Here is a 27,258-nt window from a genome sequence, read left to right on the forward strand (position 1 = left end):
GAGAATGGAGCGGCTGGGCTTATATACTCTGGAATTTAGAATGATGAGAGGGGATCTTATTGAAACACATATGTTTATTAAGGGCTAGGACACACTAGAGGCAGGAAACATGTTCCCGATGTTGGGGGAGTCCAGAATCAGGGGCCACAGTTTAAGAATAAGGGGCAAGGCATTTAGAACAGAGATGAGGAAACACTTTTCACACAGAAAGTAGTGAGTCTGGAATTCTCTGCCTCAGAGGGCGGTGGAGGGCGGTTCTCTGGATACTTTCAAGAGAGAGCTAGATAAGGCTCAAGATCGCGGAGTCAGGGGATATGGGGAGAATGCAGGAACGGGGTAATGATTGTGGATGATCAGCCATAATCACATTGAATGGCGGTGCTGGCTCGAAGGGCCGAATGGCCTACTCCGGCACCTATTGTCTATTGACTAGATTCGTATTTCCACACAGATATGCAGGGAATGGAGGGATATAGATAAAGTCCTTTTCTGGAGAGGAGGTTTCTTCTGGTGGGAGAATCTATAACCAGGGCCAGGGATCGCTGCTTAAAAATAGGACAGATGAGGTGAATTCTTGCCCCCCTCCTCTCTCGGAGGGTAATGCGTCTTTTCAACTTCCTTTCCACACAGAGTATTGGAAGCAGAGCCTTTGAATACATTTAAGGCAGAGGTAGATAGATCCCTGAGAAAGCAAGGAAGTGAAAGGTCGCCTGTGGTGGGTGGGAACATGGAGTTCAGGTTACAATCAGATCAGCTACGATCTAACCGAATGGCAAAGTAAGCTCGAGGGACAGAGTGGCCTCCTCCTTCTTCTAATCCACATACATCCAAATGTATCACATTTTTATAAAAATAAAACTATGTATAAAATACAGTGTACGGTAAGTGGCTGACTCTGTCAATTGAAAGTGAGCAGCCTATCTGTAGCAACCACAGTGATATAAGCATTACAGCTGGTCATTCCAAAGTCAGAAGATGAGACATACTGTCTTTAACGTTAAAGTCTGCAGGAAGTAGATCGCCGTTTCCCTGGTAAAAGAATGTGATTACTTGGCTGCGTTGTTCTAATTCCAGTTGTGTCCCTGTTAAAACAAAGCCAGTGAATGGCAGTGGGGCTCCAGCCAGTTGTCACAGGCCACCTTCTGCCGAGCGAGGCTGGAAGTCATCCTTCCTTGCCCAGGTCTGGTCCACCCGGGTCACCACCTCGCAGCGGACAAGCAGCACGTCGTCCTTCAAGTATGTGTGCTGACTGAGGGCATTGAGGTGCAGGAAGGTGACGTAGCCAAAGCCTTTGGGGTTGCGCGGCTGGGCGGGCCGCTGAAACGCCTGCAACTCAGGCTTGCTCTCCATGACCTCCTCATGGTTCTGCTTGATGGGGCCCTCAGACTGGTCGAGGATGGAGAGGCGGATGGTGCCCTGTAAAGGCCAGGGCAGGTAGCTGTCATATTCGCCCTGCATGGTGTGCACAAAGAGCGAGATGTAATTGGAGTAACGCTGAGCACTGCGTGTCTGCAGATGCAGGCGGAGGCAGAGCTTGTAGCCCGGCTTGCCCGTGTAGAACCCAGGGCTGTGGAGCACCACGGGCTGGTCCTCTGCCTGCGCCAGCAGGTGGCCACTGAACTTTTCCACCCTCCAGATATAAATCCCTTGGCACTGCTGAGCCTCCAACTCACCCAGGCGCTCCTCCAACATGCGGGCGCTGCGCTTCAACTCCCCCATCTGGTTGCTCTGCGTCTCCATCTTGGCCGCCAGCTCTCGGATCTGGTGGTCTTGGCGGACCAGGCGTCCCTCCAGCTGCTCGACAGTCTCCCTCAGGTTCTGAACCAGGGGTGAGCAGTCACAGGACACCAGGGGCGTTGGGGGAGGCGGGGGGAAAGGCTGCATGTGGGAGTGCGCGGACTGCACCAGGGCCGGCTGGAAGTCAACCTCAGAGTTCAGCGTGTCGATGCAAGACATCTGCGAAGTCATTCCCGTGCTTACGCTGCGCAGAGTCTGGGCCATCATCCGCATGTGGGCCTGCGTGTAATCCTGCAGGTGCATCGCCAGGTCGTTCCTCTGCATCTGAACGACAGGAAGCAGTCACGTTAGCTGGCTCTCCTGATTGTATTTGTCAGTGTAATACAATTTTATAGATAACACCAAACAACTTTCATTTATGTAGCACCTTGGTCACTAGTTAATCTAAGGTTGGGTCACCAATAATAGATTAGGTTGAATGGCCAAACAATAGATTAGGGCTTTGTGGCTGTTGGAAATTAAATCAGGGACAAACAAGAGCTCAAATTTGGAGGAACCAGCAGATTTCTGAAGTTTTTAAAGCTGGATGAGATCTAGAATCACAAGGTCACAACCTCGTTACAAAATCAGGATGGAAACGATATAAGAATATGGTTACAGAGCAAGAGAAGATTGATGGGGCTAGATATCTGAAGTAAATGCTGGTGCCACACAGGTCAGTCTATGTGGAAAGGGAAAGATCACACTTTATTTTAGACTCAGGGCGCGTCATTGTAATAAACAAATACTTTTCAGACTGGCAGCCTGTGACAGAAGGGTGCCACAAGGATCAATAATTGAGGATCACATTATTCACAATTTGGTTGAGGAGACCAAGTGTCAAACTTCCAAATTTATTGACAATACCGAACCATGTGGGAGGGGAATATGGAGGAGAATGTAAAAGGCTTCAAAAGGGGAACTGAACAAGCTGAATGATAGCATGAGAACATGTCAGATGGAATACAAAATGAAAAAATGCACTTACACTTTGGTGTACGTACCAGGAAAGCAAAGTATTTAATAAATGATAGACTACTCATAGATGAGTAGTGTTGACATTCAATGGGACCTAGAGGTGTTTGTATACAAGCTCCTGAAGATCAGCCTAGAAAATCAGCCTAGAAAATCAGTCAGAGGCGGCTGGGGGCCTCTTCCTACTACTAGGTCTTATGTTTTCAAATTGGTAAAGGAAGAATTTTCAAGCATAAGAGCAGAGGAAGAGACTGGGCACTCTTGTTAACAACATTCAGGACTCATTCACTGAGGAAACTTTAATGACACAAGTAAGAGTAGGATCGTTGGGACACTCAAAACTTTTCTTTTTTTTTAAAATATAATTTATTTATTAGAAGTACAATAATGTGGCATCTTTTTTCAGGTGCCAAATATATATTGGCATGTTACATTTTATGTACAGCTTCCTTTTTTTTAAAATGAAAGAGAGAAAGAGAGACTTGATAATAGAGAATAGAAAAACATGTGATGTATAGTGTGTGACAAAGAAAAAGGAAGAGAGAGATTGAAGAAAAGAAGTAAAAAAAGAGAGAGAAAGAGAAAGAGTAGAAAATAGGAGATGAGTATTTATATTCTTGACCATCTTTCACCCAGTAAAAACAGTTGGTTTTTACGATTTTGTTGCACCATATGCTTCCAAGAAGTCAATAAATGGAGACCAACTCTTTAAGAATTGGTCTGGTTTATCTGTTAGGAGGAATCGCATTTCTTCAAGATGCGCTGTGTCCAACATATTTATAATCCACATTTTAAGAGTTGGTATGGGTGTATTTTTCCAAAATTTAAGTGTATGTTTTTTTGCTATTATTAACCCATAATTAAAAAACGAATTTTGAAATGTGTTCAATTTATTCGCGTCTCCCGTTACTCCAAGTATAATCATTTCAGTGTTAGTCTCCATTTTTTATCTTGATTAATTTTGTAAATATATCAAAAATATCACACCAGAATTTATGAAGTTTTATGCAGGAAACAAAAGAATGTGTTAGTGGCATTTTGAGATAAACATTTGTCACAAATGGGAGAAGTGATTGGATAACATTTATTCAGTCTAGTTTTTGAATAATCTATGTAAAATTTTAAATTGTATTAAGTTATGTCTCACATTAATCGAACATTTATGTATATATATCAAATACTTTTCCCATGTTTCTTTCGTGATTTTTATTAGTTCTAGTTCCCAACCTTCTCTAAGTGCCTCTGTCGATGGTAGTGCTATATTTAAAATACTATTATATAGTTATGATATTAATTTCTGTGAGTTAGCCTTAATATTCATTGCTTCTTCCAATGGATCTAAAATTATAGTTTGATGTCTTTGTATGTTTCTTTATGAAATTGCAGATCTGAAGATATTTAAAATATTGGTTATCTTTCAACTTAAATTGTACTTGTAATTGTTGGAATGATAACAGATTTCCCATTTCATACATGTCGCCGATCCTTTTAATTCCCATTCTTTCCCATTGGTTATATGTTTTATCGATAAGAGATGGCTTAAATGAAGGATTAATCACTATTGGCGTTAACACTGATAGGTTTCTTAATTTTAAAGTTAATTTTATTTGTTTCCAAATTCTTATTGTATTATGGATTATTCTTATATATTGTGTTGTTCAGTTTTATCGGGGAGAAGAGGATCGCTCCTATGTCACAAGGAGAACAATCCTCTTTCTCCATTCTTATCCATTCTGTCTGTTGGGAAGAGCTGTCCAACCAATAAATTATATTCTTAATATGCACTGCCCAATAATAATACAAAAAGTTCGGAAGTGAAAGTCCCCCAGCATCTTTGGGTTTACACAGGTGTTTTCTTTGAATTCTATGTGATCTATAGTCCCAAATAAAGTTGGTAATATTGGAATCTAATTTTTGGAGAAAAAAAATTTGGTATATATAATGGTATAGTTTGAAATAGGTATAATATTTGTGGTAGAAAAATCATTTTTATAGCATTTATTCTGCCTATTAAAGACAACGGGAGCGTTTTCCAGAATTTAATCAACGCGTTCAATTTATTTAATAACGGCATAAAATTAGCGTTAAATAATTATTTGTATTTTCTAGTAATTTGAATACCCAAATACTTAAATTTTTCTGTTGCAATTTTAAAGGGAAATTTTAATAAATGAATCGCTTCTTGAGGCTTTAACGACATAATTTCACTTTTATTCCAATTTATTCTGTATCCTGAAAAAGAACTGAATTCCTCTATTAAATTTAATAAATTTGGAATACTCGTTTGTGAATTTGTATTATATAGAAGTATATCATCTGCGTATGAGATTTTATTATTTGAGTCCATAGTATTATATCCCTGAATATTCGGATGAATTCTTATACTTTCAGTCAAAGGCTCTATCATAAGGGCAAATAACAGGGGTGATAATGCCCCTCAATAATTGGAATTTTGGCAATAACATATTATTAGTTAATATTCTCGCCGTCGGTTTGTCATATAATAATTTCACCCATAAAGTTCTCTCCCATATTAAATTTTTGGAGTACTTTGTATAAATACTGCCACTCTACCTGATCAAATGCTTTCTCTGCGTCCAGTGAAACAATTGATATATCTTCTTTTTCCGTTTTATGCGAGTACATTATATTAAACAGGCGTCTCAAATTATTAAATGATTGTCTTTTAGGTATAAACCCCGTTTGATCTGGATTTATCAATTTATTAATATATTTACTCAATCTTCTTGCTAAGGTCTTTGCTAAGATTTTCTGATCTGTATTTAAAAGTGATATAGCTCTGTATGAGCCCGGTTCTTCTAAATCTTTATTTTATTTTGTTATAAGCGTAATAGTTGATTCAGCTAATGTTTCTGGTAGTTTATTTTCTTTAAAAGCGCGAGTATATAATTTAAGTAAACGTGGAGCCGTTATCTCGTGAAATCCTTTGTAAAATTCATTACTAAAACCATCTGGTCCAGGCGTCTTACCATTTTTCAATGATTTTATTGTTTCTCCTATTTCTTCAAGGGTAATCTGAGCTCCTAATTCCTCTTGTTCCGAGAGGTCAAGTTTTGGAAGATTAGTTATCTAAAACATTTATAATTTTACTATCTTCTATTTTAGTTTTAGATGTATATAGATTTTGATAAAATTGAGCAAATCTTTTATTAATATCCTTAGGTAGTGTTAGTAGTTCACCTTTCTCCGATTTAATTTTAGTGATAGTATTTTCCTTTTCTTGTTTTTTCAGTTGATGAGCTAAGAGTTTATGTGGCTTATCACCAAATTCAAAATGTTCCAGGAACACTTAAAACTTTTCAACCAAACATTAGATCATGACAAGTCCACAGTAATTCCATCTGTCAGTTGATTTCTTGATCCTGTGGTCTGAAATTAACAGTTGGAAATTTTCAATTGGTCCACATACTTGGTGAGAGAATTCCAGAGTTCCACTTTCTGTGAAGTACCAATTTCTGGCATCATCCCTGAATGTCTTTGCTCTCGATTTTAAGCATACCACCCACTTGGTTAAAATATAAAGATTCCTACTCAATTCTCATTCCCTTTTCACCTGATCAGCTCAAATTTGGACTGAACAATGCTTGATAATAACTGAAATGATAGGCTAAATCTAAATTCAATGATTGGTTCCTGGTATACACAAGATCCCACTGGCAAAAGTAAGTGATACTATCAGGAACAATCCTTGCTCTGGAATGAACATTATTAACATTGAGGGTAATTGTTTGCATAGAAATCGCTACCATGTGTCCTCCTTACTCAATGGATATATAATTGCCAGATATAAATGTTATTCTGCTGCTTGTAAATAAAAATATTAGGATAAATCCTTACTCTGCCGATGCACAATTATCTAGAATGTCAAGGGCGGCACTGTGTTGCAGTGGGTGAGTTGCTGCCTTACAGCACCAGAGACCCGGGGTCGACCTTGACTATGGGTGCTGTCTGCACGGAGTTTGTACGTTCTCCCCGTGACCGTGTGCGTTTTCCCCAGGCACACCGGTTACCTTCCACACCCGAAAGACGTACAGGTTTGTAGGTTAATTGGCTTTGGCAAAAATTGTAAATTGCCCAGTGTGCCAGTGTAATGGGCATCACTGGTCGGCACAGATGCGGTGAGCCAAAGGGCCTATTTCTGCACCATATCACTAAACTAAATGGTCATTAATCTGTACATACACAATGTTCAGCTAGCATGAGCAAGCATTGGTCTGGATTGTAGTTATCAGGAGTAAACCCCTACTATCAACAAAAATGTAGATAACCTGTAACCTCTCCTGGTTGATGAGCCATCAGTATTAAGACAAGTATCAAAAACATGCGTGCTATCAGTGATGAATCAGTCAATGGTTTTTTTTTTTGCTATGTGCTGTTTTAATAGCCACTAATCCATTTAAAATAAATGCTAACACTAAAAATAACTGGAACTCAGCTCCACTTCCTGTTCTAAGCTTGCACATCATGAACTATTATCAGTGTAAGAGGAAATACATCCTTTGCTTGCAATTGCACAGGATTACATTGTCACGCAAAAATGCCTTGAATCGAGCTTCTTAGTGGCACCGATTACTCTACCATTGACTCACCTTTTCTGGGCAACCAAAAGTACTGAATGTGCAGGGAACGGGGGCTTTTGGACAGTCCAGGTTGTAATGGTTTGGCATCTGTAGAGAGAATGATTTATGTTAAAACCAAGTAGAGCAGAATGAACTCTTTTGCAGTGCAGTTTCCTGTGGTCTGGCTCTGGGGTGGCACTATGTAATAATAATAATAAATTTTATTTATGGGCGCCTTTCAAGAGTCTCAAGGACACCTTACAAAAATTTAGCAAGTAGAGGAAAAACATGTAAGCGGAATGAAATAAATAGTAGAGACATGACTAGTACATGTATATCCATCCTTTCCCTACATAGGCCCTAGCTTCCTCTAGAGCAGAGAAAAAAGATCCCACAACTATTTTCAGTACTAGCCAACCCTCAACCACAAGTTGATCAGATAACCTACATTCCTCAATATAACAGTCTCAACATGACTACAGTAAACCATTAAGATCTCATATCTTAAATTAAACCCAAAGAAAGAAATACTTTAAAATTACAACAGAGCTTGTGGCCTATTGCTCCAAAATTATGGAAAAGATAATATGCATTAATTTAGATGTTGTTACTAGAAATGGGATGCATGTAGAATTGGAGTAAATGGGCAGTTATGGTTGGCACAAAGATTTGGTGAGCAGAGGACCTGCTTTTGTGCTGTATGACACTATGACTCTACAAGGAAAGTCAGGATAATATTTTGCAGAAAGGATTATGATCAATAACATTTACATGTCCACATAAATGAAATTGAAAAAGATGCAGGTACTGGAAATATTATAAAAATAAAGGATTGGAAACACTCAGTAGATCAGGCAGTATCTCTACAAAGAGAAATAGTTACTTGGACTTGAAATATGTTTTTCCACAGTTGTTGCCTGACCTGCTGAGTGTTTCCAGCATTTTGTGGTTTTATTCATTTCCACTGATCTGGCGAAACACATTTGGGCTGATTACATCCCTTACTGCACCAGGATCATACAAGCCAATTCAGGCTCAATTTGACAAATGTAAGATACTTTTTCTGCTTCTGAAATTGGAAGCAAGAAAACATTACCCAAACACGATAGAAAATGTTATTCTGGTAAATATACCAGGTTATCCTTTCATTCCTTTCTCCCTCACTTTGATTTCCCTAACAATGATATGCTAGAGCCAACAAGCCATTTTCTCACGCTCCTGCATTTGGGGAAGGGGGGGGGGGGGGGGGGGGGCGCGGGGGGGGGGGGGGGGGGGGGAGGGTGTTGGGGAGGGGGGAACCATCAAAACCTTCATAACTTTTGTACTATTTCACCGATCGGACCAAAACTTATTTGACGCAGCAGAGGAGGATGGTGAGTAAGGTGGCGAAAAATCGGAGCGCTATGGAGATCGTTTTTGCGCAAATTTAATTACAACGCAGGTAAGAAGTGGTCAAGATTAGATTTTTAGTAATATATAGATAATAATTAACAGCTTCTCCACCTTAAACTCATCCACGCACAGGTCTTTATGCAGCCCTCTTCTCTGACTCGTGAGCCATGTCAGAACTCACCAGAATCGAGACTGCACAAGCCGCCATCGTCGTTACCGACGGGCCACCACCATCCATCAGCCTGGACAATTGACCTTGTGACATAAATTTAAACCTCACCTCAGCTTAAGTAGTTATTTTTTTTAAATATCTGTACAAAAAGCTACTATCAGTGATGGGAACTGTGAAACGTGGATGGCCTTTAAAATCACATCTGCTTTACCAACACCCAACAGGGAAGGAAATTTCCCAATTTGAACTTAGTTAGCCTATTTACGAATACAAACTCTCTAACATGGTTGCCCATTAACTGTCCTCTGCAATACCTTGCAAGCCGCAGTTCGGGGGACAATTAGAGGTCGCTAATAATTGCCAGTTTTATGAGTGATGATGGCCACATCCAATTAAAAAAGTCTCTGCACCTGCCCTGGACACTGAAAATCTAAAGGACAATCCTCAGTAGTTGGAAAGAAACTAACTGTACAGCGAGAAGCTATTTCAATATTCTTTAACATTGCAATTTTCTGATCTGTTCACATTTCAAAAGTAAATAGTAGGGTAAACACATTAATTTTCATGTAAAATGTTAATATGGCATACTACGAAATCTTTCCAAAAACAATATATTCACTCTTCCACGCTATTATAAATAAGTTAAAGAGAAGTGAGGGGCAAAAACCTTTTTAAAAGGTCTCTTGATGGTGTAGTACATGAACGATAACAATCAGCACGGGGAGCACCTCAAGGCTGCGTGCTCAGTCCCCTGCTGTACTCACTCTATACTCATGACTGCGTAGCCGGTCATAGTGCGAACTCCATCATCAAGTTCGCTGACGACACCACTATTGTGGGACGTATCACTGATGGGGATGAGTCCGAATATAGACCCACAGTCCCGTTTATATCAACGGGTCAATGGTTGAAAGGGTCAAGAGCTTCAAATTCCTGGGCGTGCACATCTCTGAAGATCTTTCCTGGTTCGAGAACACTGATGCAATTATCAAGAAAGGAAATCAGCGTCTCTACTTCCTGAGAAGATTACGGAGAGTCGGTTTGTCAAGGAGGACTCTCTCTAACTTCTACAGGTGCACAGTAGAGAGCATGCTGACCGGTTGCATCGTGGCTTGGTTCGGCAACTTGAGCGCCCTGGAGAGGAAGAGACTACAAAAAGTAGTAAACACTGCCCAGTCCGTCATCGGCTCTGACCTTCCTTCCATCGAGGGGATTTATCGAAGTCTCTGCCTCAAAAAGGCTGGCAGTATCATCAAAGACCCACACCATCCTGGCCACACACTCATCTCCCTGCTACCTTCAGGTAGAAGGTACAGGAGCCTGAAGACTGCAACAACCAGGTTCAGGAATAGCTACTTCCCCACAGCCATCAGGCTATTAAACCTGGCTCGGACAAAACTCTGAACATTAATAACCCATTATTTGTTATTTGCACTTTATCAGTTTATTTATTCATGTGTTTTGTAGTCAATGCCTATTATGTTCTGTGTGCTGAAGCAAAGCAAGAATTTCATTGTCCTATCAGGGACACATGACAATAAACTTGAACTTGAAACAGGGCCAAAAGTAAAATTGTGTATTAATATGATAAGTATGAAAGAATAGGTGTGCAGCAGGGCCAAATTAGTTCATGCCCTAAGGTGGAATTGAAGCACTGGGAATACAGTTGCTGCTGTTAGAATTATTTTATTCTTCAATTCACCATTCAGACCAGTGTTTATGCAGGTCAAAGCATCCGAATAAGCTGAGGATGTGCTCCTAGGATATTCTGAGGGTTCCTTTGTGGATATGCATCATAGCTTCATTACCTCCACCTGCATCTCTCATGGTAGAATGGGGGCGCAGCAGTCAGATAACAATAATACATGATAGTCAAGGAAGAGAGTTTTGACTCTGCTTTGCTCGGAGTCGGTCAGTGCCTGGAACTTGTATTAGACAAATATTACTTGAATTTCACTATGGATGTTACCTGGGTGTTATAACAAGGAAACATGGAGTACTTTAGTATCTGAGGAAATGGATATCCAATCATCAGCTATCACCATCTATTGTCTATTCCCACAACTTTCAACTTCATGATGGAGTGAACATCACTGACGAAGTTGTGGATGTTTGGGCAGCAAAACCCTAGGCTAATGTACCTCCAACCATCACCATTTTGTTAATGCTGGGTGGATCCATATTGTGGTTGTTTTCTAATATTCCCTCAAACTTGATCGAGTTTTTCATGTCACATCTGATTAAGCACAGTCACTCGTGTTTGGACCAAGGCAGAAGTAGAGCAGTGTTGGTGGAGTTTATCGATGCATATGTTCCACTGCCATCAATGAATCTTCCATCATTTTGCTGAAGATTAAATGTAAGTGGATTTAACAGTTCCTGCTTTTTGTGGCTAACACACAGCACGAACTGAGGGGGTTTTGAGAGCAAATAGCCCCAAACACTTCACAGGAGCATTTTCAAACTTCTCAGTTTTCCAGGCAACTACCAGTTCAATATCTGTAGTGGACCAGTTTAACTAAAGGCTTGACTAGTTCTGCTGCACATCGCAATGGACATTTTATTAGGCCTATGTGAATCTCGATTGTTCAACTATACACGTCTACTCTATCCACATTTATCAATGTACACCTTATGCCTCTGTCCCACTTAGGAAACCTGAACGGAAACCTCTGGAGACTTTGCACCCCACCCAAGGTTTCCGTACGGTTCCTGTGCGGTTCCCAGAGATTTTTGTCAGTCTCCCTACCTGCTTCCACTACCTGCAACCTCTGGTAACCACCTGCAACTTCCGGGAACCGCACGGAAACCTTGGGTGGGGCGCAAAGTCTCCAGAGGTTTTCGTTCAGGTTTCCTAAGTGGACAGGGGCTTTACCTAGCAATATGGTCTATTCAAGAAGTTAGTGCACTGTCATCTTATCCAGCCGTAGACAAAACCAAGAGATGGTTAATAAAAGCTGGCTTTGCCTGATAACGTCAATTTTAAAAATAGTGGGCAGTCACACACCATTTTTGATTAGATAATATCCACTCACCTGTTCTCTGATGAGCTCCATGTTGCAGTATTCACATGTGACATTGGCCAGTGGGCAACTTTGATCATGACCCTAAGATAGAAATGGAAATTAGATTTAGTAAATAAAATCCAAAGAGGAACTTTATATGTCAGAAGATACATAGTCTTATTGAACCTTGAGTAGCCTTATCAGACAGGACAGTGTCGTACTAAGGGAGCACCATGTTTCTGTAGGATATTCCCATATCTCTCCCCCAATTTTTCCTTCATCCAACATAAATATAGCAGAAAATCTGTCATATTGCTGTTTGTGAAAGTTTGTTGTGAACAAAGTAGCTGCAGTATTTCAACAGTGGCAATAATTCTACTTCATCGGGTGAAAAACGTCTCAGGTCCGTGATGACGAGAAAGTACCACAAGTTTATTTTCCAGATACAACCTGGAAACAGGTCCTTCAGACCACCACGTCCATGCTGACTATCGATCAATTGCTCACACTAGTTCTATGTTATCCCACTTTTTCCAAGCACTGCCTACACACTAGGGGCAATATACAGAGACCAATCAACCTACAAACCCGCACGCCTGTAGGATGAAACTGGACCACGTGGAGGAATCCCACGTTGTCACAGGGAGAGCGTGCAAGCTCTACAGACAGCATTCGAGGTCAGGACCATCCCGGGCCTCTGGCGTCATGAGGCAGCAGCTCAATCTCTCAAAATACTCAATGCAGCGAGTTACAAAAGAGTTCTGCAGGTCAATTATAACATCTCACAGCACAGCTAGGTATCAGTACGCCACCCATTTTCCCTTGGTTCCTCTTAGCTGAACTCTACAGATCGAGCAGCAAATGGATAGTGGGAGAAAGTAAGATTCTACTTACAGGGATTATGCTGACTCAAGAGCAGCAAACAAAGGGAAGCCCGGAATAACATCTCGTTTGAGGCTCTGGGGAAAAGTGATGCCTACTCATACATTCGGGATTTTTTTCAGGTCGCTTATGAATCTAGTGCCAATCATCGTCATTCTATGCCCCAGTTTCACAACCCATCTGTCAATCCGTACAGTTTTTCACCTGCTATTCTCTCCAAGCCCTTCGTCTTTTTAAAAATACTCCCCCTTATAACCACACCCGTTCCAAGAAAATCATCCAGGTGTTCCAGTCTTTATAGATAGCAAAAGTCCACCAGGCCTAGAATGATTTGCATTTTCTTTTCTGCACCTCTGAAACCTTAATACCTTTCCTAGGTATTCTGGCTTACAAAGGGTGACTTACTGAAGACATCTACAGAACAGGAAGAATGCCAGCAATATAAACAAATGCAAGCTCTGGGAAATAATGAATACTTTGCAAAGAGAAGCCCTGCCTTTTTCTCCTGATAGGGCATCAGCATGGCACAATTCTCGCAAGCAACAGGCCTCTTCGGACAGTCTGAACCTATGTGCTCCTGCAGTTCCTTTCTCCAGAGCACGGACTCACATTGCGGGCAGTTGACAAAGGTGTACTCACAATGCACCTGGTGATCCTGCAACACACACAGTGCAAAGTATCAATGGCAAATCCAGCTGGCAAAGCACAAGTTAGATTACAAACAGTCAGGCATTCCCAGATGTCAGTTTTGCACCCTTCTCTAAGTGGCATTCTTCCTATAATTCAATGAGGAAAACTGAATCTATTTGTGGCCTAAACAATGTTTTATGCAATTTTTGGATAACCTTCTTCCTCTTACATTCTGATTCACGGTCACGGAATTAAGCTCAAATGCATTATAAATCACTTATCAATTTACCTATCATGCCAACCTCAGGGATGCCAGGACATGTATTCCTAAGGGCAGTAATTCATCTATACTTGTTAATGTCCTAGTTTTTATTGTATATTCCTTTGTCTATTTGCCGTATCCAAATACCTGACATCAAACTTCTCTGGACTGAATTCCACTTACCATTTTTAAGCACACCTGACCTGTCCACCACAGATTCCTGCATCCAAAGTTTACTTACTCACAATCAAAGGCATGGCCGACTTTTCTATTACAGGTGCACAACCTTTTATCCGGAGTTCCGGAAACCGAAAAGCTCCGAAAACCGGACTTTTTTCCAGGATGTCGTCTGCACACCAAAGCACGCGTTCGGCGCCAAACTTGACCCGAAACGACCCACGGTCAACCCAGGTCTGTACTACTGTAACGGCTGCCTCCTCCCCGGAGACCGGGGAGACACTTAAACATCTGTAAATCATTGCTTAAATGTTAGTCAGTTAGTTTGGAGGGCTTTTATGCGAAGGGGGGGGGGGTGGTGAAGGGGGAAACTTTAATTCTTAGCCCCCTACCTGGTCGGAGAGGCGGGGAGCGGGCAATGCCTTACCGGGACGCCGTGCAGTAAGCTCCGGAGCGCTGTGGCCGCCGACTCCCAACATCGCGGAGTTGGGGCTGCGGGCGTCCGGTCGCGGGCGGCGCCGGTTGTAGCTCCGACCACGGCAACTCTACCCCTGGCTGTGCGGCGCTCCAAATCCAGCGCCGCCCGCGGCCGGACGCCCGCAGCCCCAGCTCCGCGATGTTGTGTGTCGGCGGCCACAGCTCTCCGGAGCTTACCGCACGACGACCCGGTAAGGCATTGCCCGCTCCCCGCTGGTATCCCAGCGCTGCGACGCCGCCGACTCCCAACATCGCGGAGCTGGGGCTGCGGGCGTCCGGCCGCGGGCGGCGCTGGATTTGGAGCGCCGCGCAGCCAGGGGTAGAGTTGCCGGGGTCGGAGCTCCAACCGGCGCCGCCCGCCCGCAGCCCCCAGCTCCGCGATGTTGGGAGTCGGCGGCCACAGCGCTCCGGAGCTTACTGCACGGCGACCCGGTAAGGCATTGCCCGCTCCCCGCCTCTCCGACCAGGTAGGGGACTAAGAATTAAAGTTTCCCCCTTCACCCCCCCCCACCACATAAAATCCCTCCAAACTAACATTTAAGCAATGATTTACAATGATTCCCCGGTCTCCGGGGAGGAGGCAGCCGCTCCAGACTTTTCAAGCCGCCCGCGCTACCTACCTAATCTACGCTAAAAATCTTCCATTCGGAAATCCGAAAAATTTCGAAATCCGAGAAGTGTCTGGTCCCAAGGCTTTCGGATAAAAGGTTGTGCACCTGTACCTGTAAAAATTCTAGTCAATGCACTGTACATTTCATCTCAAATCATTGACACATTCCATAAAACCTAAGGGATATGATTCAGTCAAGAAAACACCAATGATTCATTCCCCTTTATTTCCTGACAACAAACCAATTCTGAAATCCATGAATGTTACTTAAGTGACCAGATGGTTATGTAGGAACTTGCCAAATCCTTGCTTTTGTTAAGACAATATTAAACACACTATTCTCATTGACCTCCTTCATCTTCTCCAAAATTAAATCGTCAGTCAGATTAAAATGTCCAAAACAATTTGATGCTGACTACCCTTGATTAATCCTCAGTATTCAAACTGATAACTTACATGAAAAGATCAGGAGATATGGGCTAGGTGTGGCAAATGGAAACCTCAATCAGCATGCATGAGTTGGGCTGAAGGGCCTGTTTCCGTGATGTATGATTCTAAAGCATCTTCTGACCTACATCATCTCATAACTGTGCTTATTTCACCTCTATTACCACCTTTCCCTCCCTGATTATTCCTCTAAATATTAAGTTCCCAGCTTTGATCCTCATAAAACCATGTTTCTGTAATTGCTATCATATGATACACATTAAGGCCTATTAGTGTTATGAATTCCTATACCAATTATGAAAGCTTTGTGCAAGAGGAGACAAAGCCTATAGTTTTACCTCTTTTCCTGTATTAATTATCTTACCTTTTTTTTTGAAAAACAATTCAACCCCATCAGCCTCTCAAACCTGATTTTCCTGCCTTCTGCTTTTGCATTCTACTCTTTCATCTGCTCTTGATACTCGCTCCCTTGTCATCCTGCTTAGGTCCCCATCTTTCTGCCATAGTAGTATAAATCATCCCCGATATCATTGCAACAGCATTGATCCTGGTCCAGCAAGGGTGTAAATCTCTCCATTTAACACCCGATCTTTCCAGTCACGCATTTGTCCGATCTAGTCTTCAGTTCCTGCACACGATAGTACATGGCATTGAGCCAACCGCCTTTGGAGGATGAAGAAAGGTAGACACTAGGATGGTGATAAATGTATTGATAATCTGAAGACTGGATATTAAGCAACCAAACTTACATTTATATCATGGACCCTTCTATTATTCTACATCAATGTGCTGTCCAATAAGAATCAATTACATTTTGACAAAAACGAAAAAAACAATGACAACATATATGATCAACGATGACTAAAACTGCTCCGTGAAACCAACCTCCAAATGTCGTAGTTCCATTTTCTGGTAACAGCCCTTGTTAGAACATTTGACTGTCAGAGAAAGAATTTCCCGTTTTGCAAAATTATCTGGGAAGAGCTGGACTTCCATCAACATCTCATTGTCGACCGGACACTTATGTCCAGCATCCCTGTGGAACGTTTCAAATAAAGAACAGTTACAATCCAGATTTCACTTCATTCCACATCTCAGCTTCACCCTCATCGTTCTCTCTATCCCAGCTTTTCTCTCATGGTAATCTGAATCAGAATTACAAATCTGTGGGTGTTTGTAAGGGTTTCACTTCAGAGATCATAGAATCATAGAATCATAGAAAGTAGGTGCGAGAGTAGACCATCAGGTCCGTCGAGCCCGCACCGCCATTCACTCATGGCTGAACACTAAACAGACACACTTACCCACAAACAGTAGACACAAGACACAGAACACAAGACACTACCCTCCCCTCTATACCGCTATCACCCCTCTCCACCCCAAGAACCGCGTGATCTCCTGGGGGAGGCAAAAAACCGGATAAAAACCCAGGTCCAATTCGGGAAAAAAATCCGGGAAATTCCTCTCCGACCCCAATCCAGGCGATCGACACTTGTCCAGGAGATCACTCAGGTCTACTATACTAACCATACCTAGGTCCATATCCCTGCCCTCTCCCCGTAGCCCCTTATCCCCTTGGCAGCTAAAAAACCATCTATCTTTGACTTAAATAAATTTAACGTTTCTGCTTCCACTGCTCCCTGGGGCAGTGAACTCCACAAACTAACCACCCTCTGGGTGAAGAAGTTCTTCCCCATCTCAGTTTTAAAAGAGCCCCCCCTCACTCTGCAACTATGTCCCCTAGTTCTAGCCTCCCCGATCATTGGGAACATCCTCGGTGCATCCACCCGATCAAGGCCCCTCACGATCTTATACGTTTCAATGAGATCGCCTCTCATTCTTCTAAACTCCAAAGAGTAGAGTCCCAGCTTACTTAACCTTTCCTCATATGTCAATCCCCTCATTGCAGGAATTAATCTTGTAAACCTTCGCTGCACTGCCTCCAGGGCTAGTACATCCTTTCTTAAGTATGGACCCCAGAACTGTACACAGTATCCCAAATGTGGTCTCACTAATACCGTGTACAGCGCATTTAGATAAAGCACTTTCAGATGATTTTTACTACCCTTCCTTCCGTTTTTGCCCCTTTTACATCTAGAGCTTTATCTTCACACATTCTGGATCCTCCTGTCACATTTTGATTTTCCGCTTCCCTAGCTTCCCTTAGCTCACTGTACCCTTACTAAATCACTGTACCTTTAACCAAAAAGCAGAAATGCTAACCTGAGGTTGCACCCAATCAGCTGCTTCCCCTAGTCTGCTCCCACCAATCAGCGGCTTCCACAGAAACCCTCCCTATGGAGTGTGGAACGTCACGGGATTTGGTAAGCTCCGACCCTCCACCGCTGTCTCCAACGGTCCTGGGTCTCCGCGAGAACAAGCCCCGTGCCCGACTCAAGCCCTCACCGCTCCGACCCTCCACCGCTGTCTCCAACGGTCCTGGGTCTCCGCGAGAACAAGCCCCGTGCCCGACTCAAGCCCTCACCGCTCCGACCCTCCACCGCTGTCTCCAACGGTCCTGGGTCTCCGCGAGAACAAGCCCCGTGCCCGACTCAAGCCCTCACCGCTCCGACCCTCCACCGCTGTCTCCAACGGTCCTGGGTCTCCGCGAGAACAAGCCCCGTGCCCGACTCAAGCCCTCACCGCTCCGACCCTCCACCGCTGTCTCCAACGGTCCTGGGTCTCCGCGAGAACAAGCCCCGTGCCCGACTCAAGCCCTCACCGCTCCGACCCTCCACCGCTGTCTCCAACGGTCCTGGGTCTCCGCGAGAACAAGCCCCGTGCCCGACTCAAGCCCTCACCGCTCCGACCCTCCACCGCTGTCTCCAACGGTCCTGGGTCTCCGCGAGAACAAGCCCCGTGCCCGACTCAAGCCCTCACCGCTCCGACCCTCCACCGCTGTCTCCAACGGTCCTGGGTCTCCGCGAGAACAAGCCCCGTGCCCGACTCAAGCCCTCACCGCTCCGACCCTCCACCGCTGTCTCCAACGGTCCTGGGTCTCCGCGAGAACAAGCCCCGTGCCCGACTCAAGCCCTCACCGCTCCGACCCTCCACCGCTGTCTCCAACGGTCCTGGGTCTCCGCGAGAACAAGCCCCGTGCCCGACTCAAGCCCTCACCGCTCCGACCCTCCACCGCTGTCTCCAACGGTCCTGGGTCTCCGCGAGAACAAGCCCCGTGCCCGACTCAAGCCCTCACCGCTCCGACCCTCCACCGCTGTCTCCAACGGTCCTGGGTCTCCGCGAGAACAAGCCCCGTGCCCGACTCAAGCCCTCACCGCTCCGACCCTCCACCGCTGTCTCCAACGGTCCTGGGTCTCCGCGAGAACAAGCCCCGTGCCCGACTCAAGCCCTCACCGCTCCGACCCTCCACCGCTGTCTCCAACGGTCCTGGGTCTCCGCGAGAACAAGCCCCGTGCCCGACTCAAGCCCTCACCGCTCCGACCCTCCACCGCTGTCTCCAACGGTCCTGGGTCTCCGCGAGAACAAGCCCCGTGCCCGACTCAAGCCCTCACCGCTCCGACCCTCCACCGCTGTCTCCAACGGTCCTGGGTCTCCGCGAGAACAAGCCCCGTGCCCGACTCAAGCCCTCACCGCTCCGACCCTCCACCGCTGTCTCCAACGGTCCTGGGTCTGTGGGAGATTCATTGCAGGGGAACAACTTGGATCAATGTCCTTCCCACAATTAAGTTTTGGGAGATCTTATGTTTCAGTGAGTTTATGCTCTTCTTTTGTGACCTATTATTTTATTCCCATATGTAGTCTCTTTCAGGCCATATCTGCATCACTTGAGATTTTTGGAACCCCACAGAATATTCATTCCAGTATCATCTGGAAATGGTGGTGAAAGGATTACTGTATCTGGAGGTTCCAACCCATTACATTTGCCAAAAATACAAAAATATTTCCAACGTATGGCATGGAAAATATGTATGTTTTTTTTTAACTTTTACAAATAACATGACTGAAGTCATGGCATAAAAATATTTGGTAACCACAGAAAATAGACACAAAAAGCAGCAGGAGTAACAAGGCGTTGTCTCCTCTTGTACAAAGCTTTCATATTGATGTTTCGGGTCGAGACCCTTCTTCAGACAACCACGTTTTGCAACCTATGGATAGCCCCAAAACACTTAATTGATTAGCAAAGATATTGCATATGGGGAGCTAATTTATTCTACAGCAAAATTCTATAAACAGCAGAGATAAATAAAAAGATAATCTGTTTGGTCTGAAGATGGGTCTCGACCCGAAACATCACCCATTCCTTCTCTCCAGAGATGCTGTCTGTACTGTATTTTGTCCAAGGGACAAAACTAGCTCTAAACCAAAGATAGACACAAAATTCTGAAATAACTCAGTGGGTCAGGCCATTCCTTCTGGATGTCGAGTCGAGACCCTTCTTCAGACTGAATCAGGGGAGAGGGAGGTACAGTGATAAGGAAATGTGAGATGTGACAATGAGACAAATGGGATGGAGATCAAGGAACATGTAGACTAGATCATTGTGTAAGAAGGAACCGCAGATGCTGGTTTAAACCAAAGATAGACACAAAAAGCTAGAGTAACTCAGTGGGACAGGCAGCATCTCTGGAGAGAGAATGAATGGGTGAGGTTTCGGGTCGAGACCCTTCTTCAGATATATCAGAATAGATCATTGTTAGCTTGGAGAAGGTAACAACAAAGCATACAGAGATAAAATGTAAACAAGGACAGTCAGACTGGTCGGAGAACTGGGAAAGAGGGAGGGATGGAGAGTGATGGATCGTAAGGGTTACGAAGTTAGAGCAGTCAATATTCATACCCAAGACATGCACCAGAGATGCTGTCTGTCCCGCTGAGTTACTCCAGCTTTTTGTGTCCATTGTCACAATATTATTGTCTTACTGCCATGAAATACAATGCACATTGTATTATGTAAGCATTAACACTGCAATAGCTCCAATGCATGGTTAAAATATTAGAAGTGAACATTAAATCTTTGCTGCATTAAGATTCACTCTTCAATCTGGATGGAAGAAGGTGACATTGGGTCAACACTTTATCAGAGCATGCAACAGCTCCCCCCTGTGCTTTTTTTAACTGATGCGCCAACTGACTGAGTCAATCCTTTCCAGGTATCAACCTACAAATGCAAAGCAGTGGGAAATTTGATCTGAATTATCAATCTAATGGTGTTAAAGGGAAATTTGTTGAGCATGATGGAGAACTATGTCTAAGCAGAAATATCCAGAAGTATTTACAAAACAATTGGCTAATTTCTATAATTTTGATACATTCAAGCCAAGTTCTTTCTTCAGACCAAGGCAAACATTTTCTCCAAAGCCAAACCAAAGTTACCCATGAACCAAAGCAATGTTGACTGGGAAGTGAAGTCAGAAAACAGAACACATGTTGAACAGTAAATCTTTTTACCAATGTGATATACACAGGAAAAGACAGATTGCCAAGTAAGGCATGGTAAAAATAAGCAGTGGGAATGTTTCAGTTCTTGTTACAAACTCTATCGGTTCTCTATTCATTAACAAGATTCCATGCAAACTTCTATTTGAACTCTGATCCTATCTCTAAATCACAAAACCACCCTAATTCACCTACACAACACTGCCAGGTTCAACTCCTGCCTCAGCTCATCCACTGTGAATCTTTCATCATTATTTTTACTAATCATTTAACTGACACAAAACATACCATCCTGTACCATCCAAAATTTACCCATCACCTCTGTGCCCACAGACCTGGCTCCAAACATATTATTAAAATTCTAATCCTTGTGCTTAAATCCCTTCATGGACTCAGACCCCCTGCAAGCTTTGACAGGCCTTCAATCCTTGAAGATAGCTATATTCTTCAGATTCTAGCATCTTGCAGTTCCTCAAATCCCTTTGGTCTGAAATTTCAAATTATGCCTTGAATTTTGAACTTCTCTTATCAGCAGCTGTGTCTTGGCATCACATTATCTCCTTCCATGCCTAAACCTTCATGTTTTGAGCAAGCTTTCATACACCTCACTTAATATCGCCTCACACAATGATTATCTATTTTTGTCTGACAAAGTCTATGAAGTAGCCTGTGATGTTTTCCTCATTGAAGGTGCTACACAAATAAAATTTCTTGCGGTTGTTATATCACAGGATAGAAAATAGTTGTAAAATTTAAGTTTGACCAGATGTAACTAAAGATTTCAGAAAATCGCAAACCTTTACAAAATTCAATTGCAATTCAAAAATAATATTCTCCAAAGTGCTTCTTATACCACACTAATAATAATTCAAGAGCTCATGGTACTTGTAAAACATTTGATTTTTACGGAATTCTTTTTTATTAATAAACCATATATAAATTTGTAACCCGGCATTGAGATCTGTTATTTCAATGTTAATTCATCCATCCAGGTTTATCGTCCAGTAACAATCATACTGGGCTAACATTTCTCTAAAAAAAATGTTATTTTAAGACAATAAATCAAATTAAAATGTCAGAATTTTAATTAAATAACATTACATGCAAAAAGCCACATCGTCCTTTTTAGAGGCAGTTGAAAATGGAAAGAAATTGGCAATTCTACTAATCTCCAACTGAATTTGCTGAAGCACATAGAACATTTTGTTTTCTTTGTTCCAGTTTAAAGTTAGAAAATGTTTGGAATTAATAATTTAAAATGTTATGTTTTTCATTTTGGTGCTTCTGTTCAGTGTTTATATAATGATTCAATCACAAAGTGTTTTTGAGTAACTAAGTTATAACATTCCCCTTACAAACATTTCTATTTCCAGTAGGTGTATGAAAGCTCCCAAGTTCCCAATCTATGTGACATGAGTAAATTAATTGATTTAGCATTGAAGGGTCAAAGAATCAGTGCGCCAATTCATTAGTGTCCCAAATGCTACTCTGTACAATTAAATGAGAAATCTTTTCATCCTATGCAAGGAGAGGGAACTTGATCCATCAGGAATCTGAAAGATTTAATTGGCCATTCATACTAATGTACATAAGGAATAGCTCCAGGCACTTTTTTTTGCATACTCAAGAATAAAATTGTATTTCCAAGTGGGAGTTGTCCTATGTCCAATAGTAGCAACTACTTTACAGATACAGTTAGATGCCTATGGTTAGAGGCAGGTGGCTGCAATGAAATAAAAAGATTTAAATGAATTCTGCCAAAAGCATTCAAGAGGCTTGAGATTGGTTATATAAACCATCTCAGTAATGACAAACTGCAATTAAATCAATTGTATGCTACAATTACAATATTAGCTGTAGCATAATCCACCAGAAATGCTGTAAACAAGAATCTGAAAAATAAGAGAAGGCATAGGTCATTCTGGCCCATGTTTTTTCCTTCGGTAAGATCATGGCTGATCTCTATTTCTAGAGGGAAAGGTATCTCGCTTTCCTCAAAACATTCCAATCCGTTTTCTCTAGAGATGCTGCTAATGGGCCTGTCCCACTTAGGCGATTTTTTTAGGCGACTACAGGCGACTGACAAACATTTTTTAACATGTTGAAAATTTTTCGTCGACAGTGGCGACAATTTCGGCTGTCGTAGGTTGCTATAGGTTGTCGCCAGGTTAACGTAGGTTGCTATAGGTTGTCGCCAGGTTAATGTAGGTTGCTATAGGTTGTCGCCAGGTTAATGTAGGTTGCTATAGGTTGTCGCCAGGTTAACGTAGGTTGTCGCCAGGTTAACATAGGTTGTCACCAATGCTGACTTCGGTGAATTCCATTGTCCTAGTCGCTGGCAGTTGCCTAACAAAATCACCTTAGTGGGACAGGCCCATGACTCACTGAGTTACTCCAACACTACACCTTTGTTTAGCTACATGTGCTGTTACTTTCAGACGCCGTTGGACACATATACCCAGGTTCCTCTGTAGTTCAGTACTTCTTAAGCTCATACCATAGATTGTGTACCTGTCAGTCTTTTTAATCATCTCAGAATTATCTGTGTTGATACATACCAAGTATTTGAGCCACTTCAGCCCTCCAAGTACAGAATTCTAAAGATTCACTACCTGCTGGATGTATAACTCTCTACCCATCTCTGCTCTGAAAGGCTGATCACTTATTTTGAGACCAGGATCCCTGGTTGTAAGCACTGGAGGATGTCATCCATCATCTATTCCTTTTAAGGCCGCAAAAGAATAATGCAGGGTTCAAGATCATCTTTTGTTCTTCTAAACTCCAGAGCATAGGTCCAGCCTTAATTTCTCCTCATGAGGCCATCCTCCCATCACAGGTATGAATACGGCAAGCCTTCACTGCACTCTTTCAACGGCAGATCCTTCCTAAGGGAGGGAAAGCGAACCTCAGCCCAATACAGGTTCTTCCAGCGTGATGGCATGCTTCCATACCGGAGAACAGTTCACGACATGAACAGTTCACAAGTCAGAAATGCAGCTGGGAACAGTTCCCATGTGGCAGACGATGCCTGCAGCCCTGCAGCTACCAGCAAATCCATCTGGGTGATCTCCAAATATGTGTTGAATGTATGGTTGTGCATAGCTCAGGTGCTGTAAATGCTGGATGACATGTATGAGCTTGCATTCATCAGGGCTCCATCTCAATAGCAGCAACACATCTTTAGTTTAGTTCAGAGAAACAACGTGGAAACAGGCCCTTCGGCCCACCAAGCTCACTCCAAGCAGCGATCACCCATACACTAGTTCTATTCTACACACTGGGGACAATTTACCGAAGCCAATTAACCTACAAACCTGCATGTCTTTGACATGTAGGAGGAAACCAGAGCACCCGTAGAAAAGCCACCTGCTCACAGGGAGAATGTACAAACTCGGTAAAGACAACACCCGAGGTCAGGATCGAACCCGTGTCCCTGGCACTGTAAGGCAGCAGCTCTACTGCCACGCTACTGCGCTGCCTCTTATTGCAAGTAGATTGGAGTAAAAGGGTAGAAGGACATATCATTGCTCTACCTTCAAGTGATTTGTGTACAAGGATACTTGGGTTTCTCTGAATATCAAAAGCCCAACATGGTAATTCCCTTCCCTACGTGACGTTAGATCACTTATTATATTGTTATTAATAATGTAATACATTTTTCACATTTCTGCACAGCCAACAAAATTTTTTTTGCCACAATAGGATTTCAACTCATTCTCTGGGATATTGGCCCAGTAACTGTACCTAATAATGATTGTTTCACGAGAATTTAACTCGTGAACAATTTACCAGAAACTTACATTACTCTCTTTTGCCACTACTTAAAGGTAAAAGATCGACAGTGTTGCAATTTGGCAAAGCCATTCAGTACTATTTTTTATAGGTACATCAAAGCAATTTATCCTGAACACAGGATCGCTGCAGGTACAACAGAAAAAAAGAATTAAACCACTGACCTAATAGATTTCACAATGCAGACTCGGCAGAACCTGTGTCCACAGGGTGTTTGAACGGCCTCCCTTAATGCCATCAGACAGATTGGACACTCATATTTGTTTTCCAAAGGCGGGTCAAACTCTACATCATAGCCTTGCAACTCCTCAAATGCAGCCTGGGAGTACTGGCCGTGGTTGCTGCAGTCATCCTTCATGCTGCTGTTCACAGAGCAGCACGGGCTCTGTAACAGCGAATCGCAGTTGCTGACAGAGTCCACCATTCTGCTGGTAAGGCCGACTAGTCTGGTGGTGGCTTCAGTGTGCAGTGATTCATCATCCTGCAATTGAAATCAGAATTAATCAAGGCACACACATGCTGGCCCCAGCAGGTTATCAAAGGTTTTCCAGTATTAAACTACAACCCCTGCATAAATAAGCATAATTGGTCAACCCTAATTGATTTTCTATGGGGCTGCACAACAACAATATTGAATAATGTAGGGCAGCTAAGTTGGACTGTGCTTATATTCACTCGCTCCTTTAATATGCAGACAATAACATTCCTCATAGAGTAGAGAAGGCAACTGGCAAGGCACTGGCTTGGGGCTGTTTTTACCTCTGGTAATCGGCAATGCCGACAGATGTCACGGTCCACATTGGTACCAATGAATCAAGTCAGTTCAAGTTTATTGTCATGTGCACAAATATGGTGAGGAACAGGTACAAGGAAAATCTTGTTTGCGGCAGCATCTTAGGCACGTTCATTCAAGTTATGTATGAAAATTACCAAGAGTCAAGGGGGAAATTAAAGATCAGAACTTTGAGGGGTTACAAAACGAAAAAGCAGAAATTGAAAAATTCTAAAAATAAGCAGAAGCAATTTAAATTGCTATGGCAGCAGGTGAGCCTAATTTAATATTAATAATCAGACCTATAAAGGCTACACTTCTGAATTCCACTTCCCCCTCACGCCACACACTTTTGAAGCACCTTCCCCATTTCCTTCTCTTCCACAGCCCTTTTCAAACCCACCTCCCCCAGTCTGTACCAAATGCATGCATGTGCCCTCGATCATACCCCTCTCCCACCTGCCCCTCCCCCCTGCCTCTCTCTCCCACATGCCCCTCTCCCCCTCTCCCCCCTGCCTCTCCCTCCTGCCCCTCTCCCTCCTGCCCCTCCCCCTCCTGCCCCTCCCACCCCTCTCCCACCTGCCTCTCCCTCTCCTGCCCCTCTCCCACCTGCCCCTCTCTCCCCCCTGCCTCTCCCCCTCCTGCCTCTCTCCCACCTGCCCCTCTCTCCCTCCTGCCTCTCCCCCTCCTGCCCCTCTCCCACCTGCCCCTCTCTCCCTCCTGCCTCTCCCCCTCCTGCCCCTCTCCCACCTGCCCCTCTCCCTCCTGACCCTCTCCCACCTGCCCCTCTCCCTCCTGCCCCTCCCCCTCCTGCCCCTCTCCCACCTGCCCCTCTCCCACCTGCCCCTCTCCCACCTGCCCCTCTCCCACCTGCCCCTCTCCCACCTGCCCCTCTCCCTCCTGCCCCTCTCCCTCCTGCCCCTCTCCCACCTGCCCCTCTCCCACCTTCCTCCTGCCCCCAACACTCCCCTCTCACTTCCTCTCCAATCCTCCCTCAATTCTATCTCCCCAACCCTCCTTCCTCTTCTCTCTCTATTCCCACCCCCTGTACCCTCACCCCAACACTCCCTTCCCCAACACTCCCTTCCTCGATCTCCCTCCCATCTCTCCTCAACCCTCCCGCTCCCTCCAACACACTCCCTCTAATCCTCACTCCCACCCATTGCACCCTTCCTTTCCTTCCTCCACCTGCTCCGGAACCGCCTTCAACTACACCGCTTACAGCGGCGCCGCCGATGCCCGATTCACCGGCCTGGCCTGGCCTGGCCTCACCTCACGGCCACAACCCCCGCCCCGGGATCGCTAAATGGGCCCGGATTTGAACCTGGACCCAGTGCTTCCGGACAGGCGCCCGCCCGTCCCCAACCCCGAGCCAACCAGCCCGGCCTCCCGCAACCGCCCCGCCCGCTGGCGCACCCCGGTACTGCACCCGGACGTGCGGCAGCTGCTGCTGCAACCCTGCAACAACAGCAGCAAATGCTCGACTGTCTGAAGCAAAGGTATTAGAGGAGCTGAAGAAGGGTCTGGACCCAAAACGTCACCCATTCCTCCTCTCCAGAGATGCTGCCTGTCACGCTGAGTTACTCCAGCTGTTTAAACCAGCATCTGCAGTTCCTTCTTACACAAATGCTCTACTTGCAGCGTTTTGCAGCACCCGTGGAGAGAGAAACAGAATTAGTGATTCAGGTGAAAAATCATAATTTGGTGAAGACAGACACAAAATGCTGGAGTAACAGCGGGACAGGCAGCATCTCTGGAGAGAAGGAATGGGTATTGACTTATTGTTGGAGAAAAACTTTGTTTTCCAGGTAAATCATTACTATACATTCAGTCTGAAGAAGGGTTTCGGCCCGAAACGTCGCCTATTTCCTTCGCTCCATAGATGCTGCTGCACCCGCTGAGTTTCCCC

General features: G+C 44.0%; 1 protein-coding gene across 4 annotated transcripts; it reads right to left on the reverse strand.

Moving 5' to 3' along the window:
• Positions 1-490: 490 nt before the first annotated feature.
• On the reverse strand, positions 491-26,723 carry traf6 (TNF receptor associated factor 6). Of its 4 annotated transcripts, XM_033039222.1 has the most exons (8): positions 26,572-26,701; positions 24,742-25,058; positions 16,271-16,421; positions 13,279-13,437; positions 11,931-12,002; positions 7,362-7,439; positions 1,674-2,061; positions 1,313-1,452 (listed from the first exon to the last, which is right to left on the reverse strand). In XM_033039222.1, the coding sequence occupies exons 2-8, from the start codon at positions 24,999-25,001 to the stop codon at positions 1,442-1,444; spliced, it is 1,119 nt and encodes a 372-aa protein (XP_032895113.1). In that variant the 5' UTR covers positions 25,002-25,058; positions 26,572-26,701; the 3' UTR covers positions 1,313-1,441. The 4 variants fall into 4 exon arrangements, with proteins under 4 accessions (XP_032895112.1, XP_032895110.1, XP_032895111.1 ...); XM_033039221.1 differs by having other exon boundaries at positions 491-2,061; positions 26,622-26,723; XM_033039219.1 differs by having other exon boundaries at positions 491-2,061.
• Positions 26,724-27,258: the final 535 nt, after the last annotated feature.

Source organism: Amblyraja radiata, chromosome 20 (genome assembly GCF_010909765.2).
Source record: "Amblyraja radiata isolate CabotCenter1 chromosome 20, sAmbRad1.1.pri, whole genome shotgun sequence".
Taxonomy (NCBI): domain Eukaryota; kingdom Metazoa; phylum Chordata; class Chondrichthyes; order Rajiformes; family Rajidae; genus Amblyraja; species Amblyraja radiata.

Coding starts and splice junctions, on each gene's coding strand:
- traf6 (XM_033039221.1), bottom strand. CDS start 25,001: ATGGTGGACTCTGTCAGCAACTGCGATTCGCTGTTACAGAGCCCGTGC. Junction 13,438..16,270: donor TGGAACTACGACATTTGGAG/GTTGGTTTCACG, acceptor TGTGTGTTGCAG/GATCACCAGGTGCATTGTGA. Junction 7,440..11,930: donor TGGAGCTCATCAGAGAACAG/GTGAGTGGATAT, acceptor TTCTCTCTACAG/ATGCCAAACCATTACAACCT.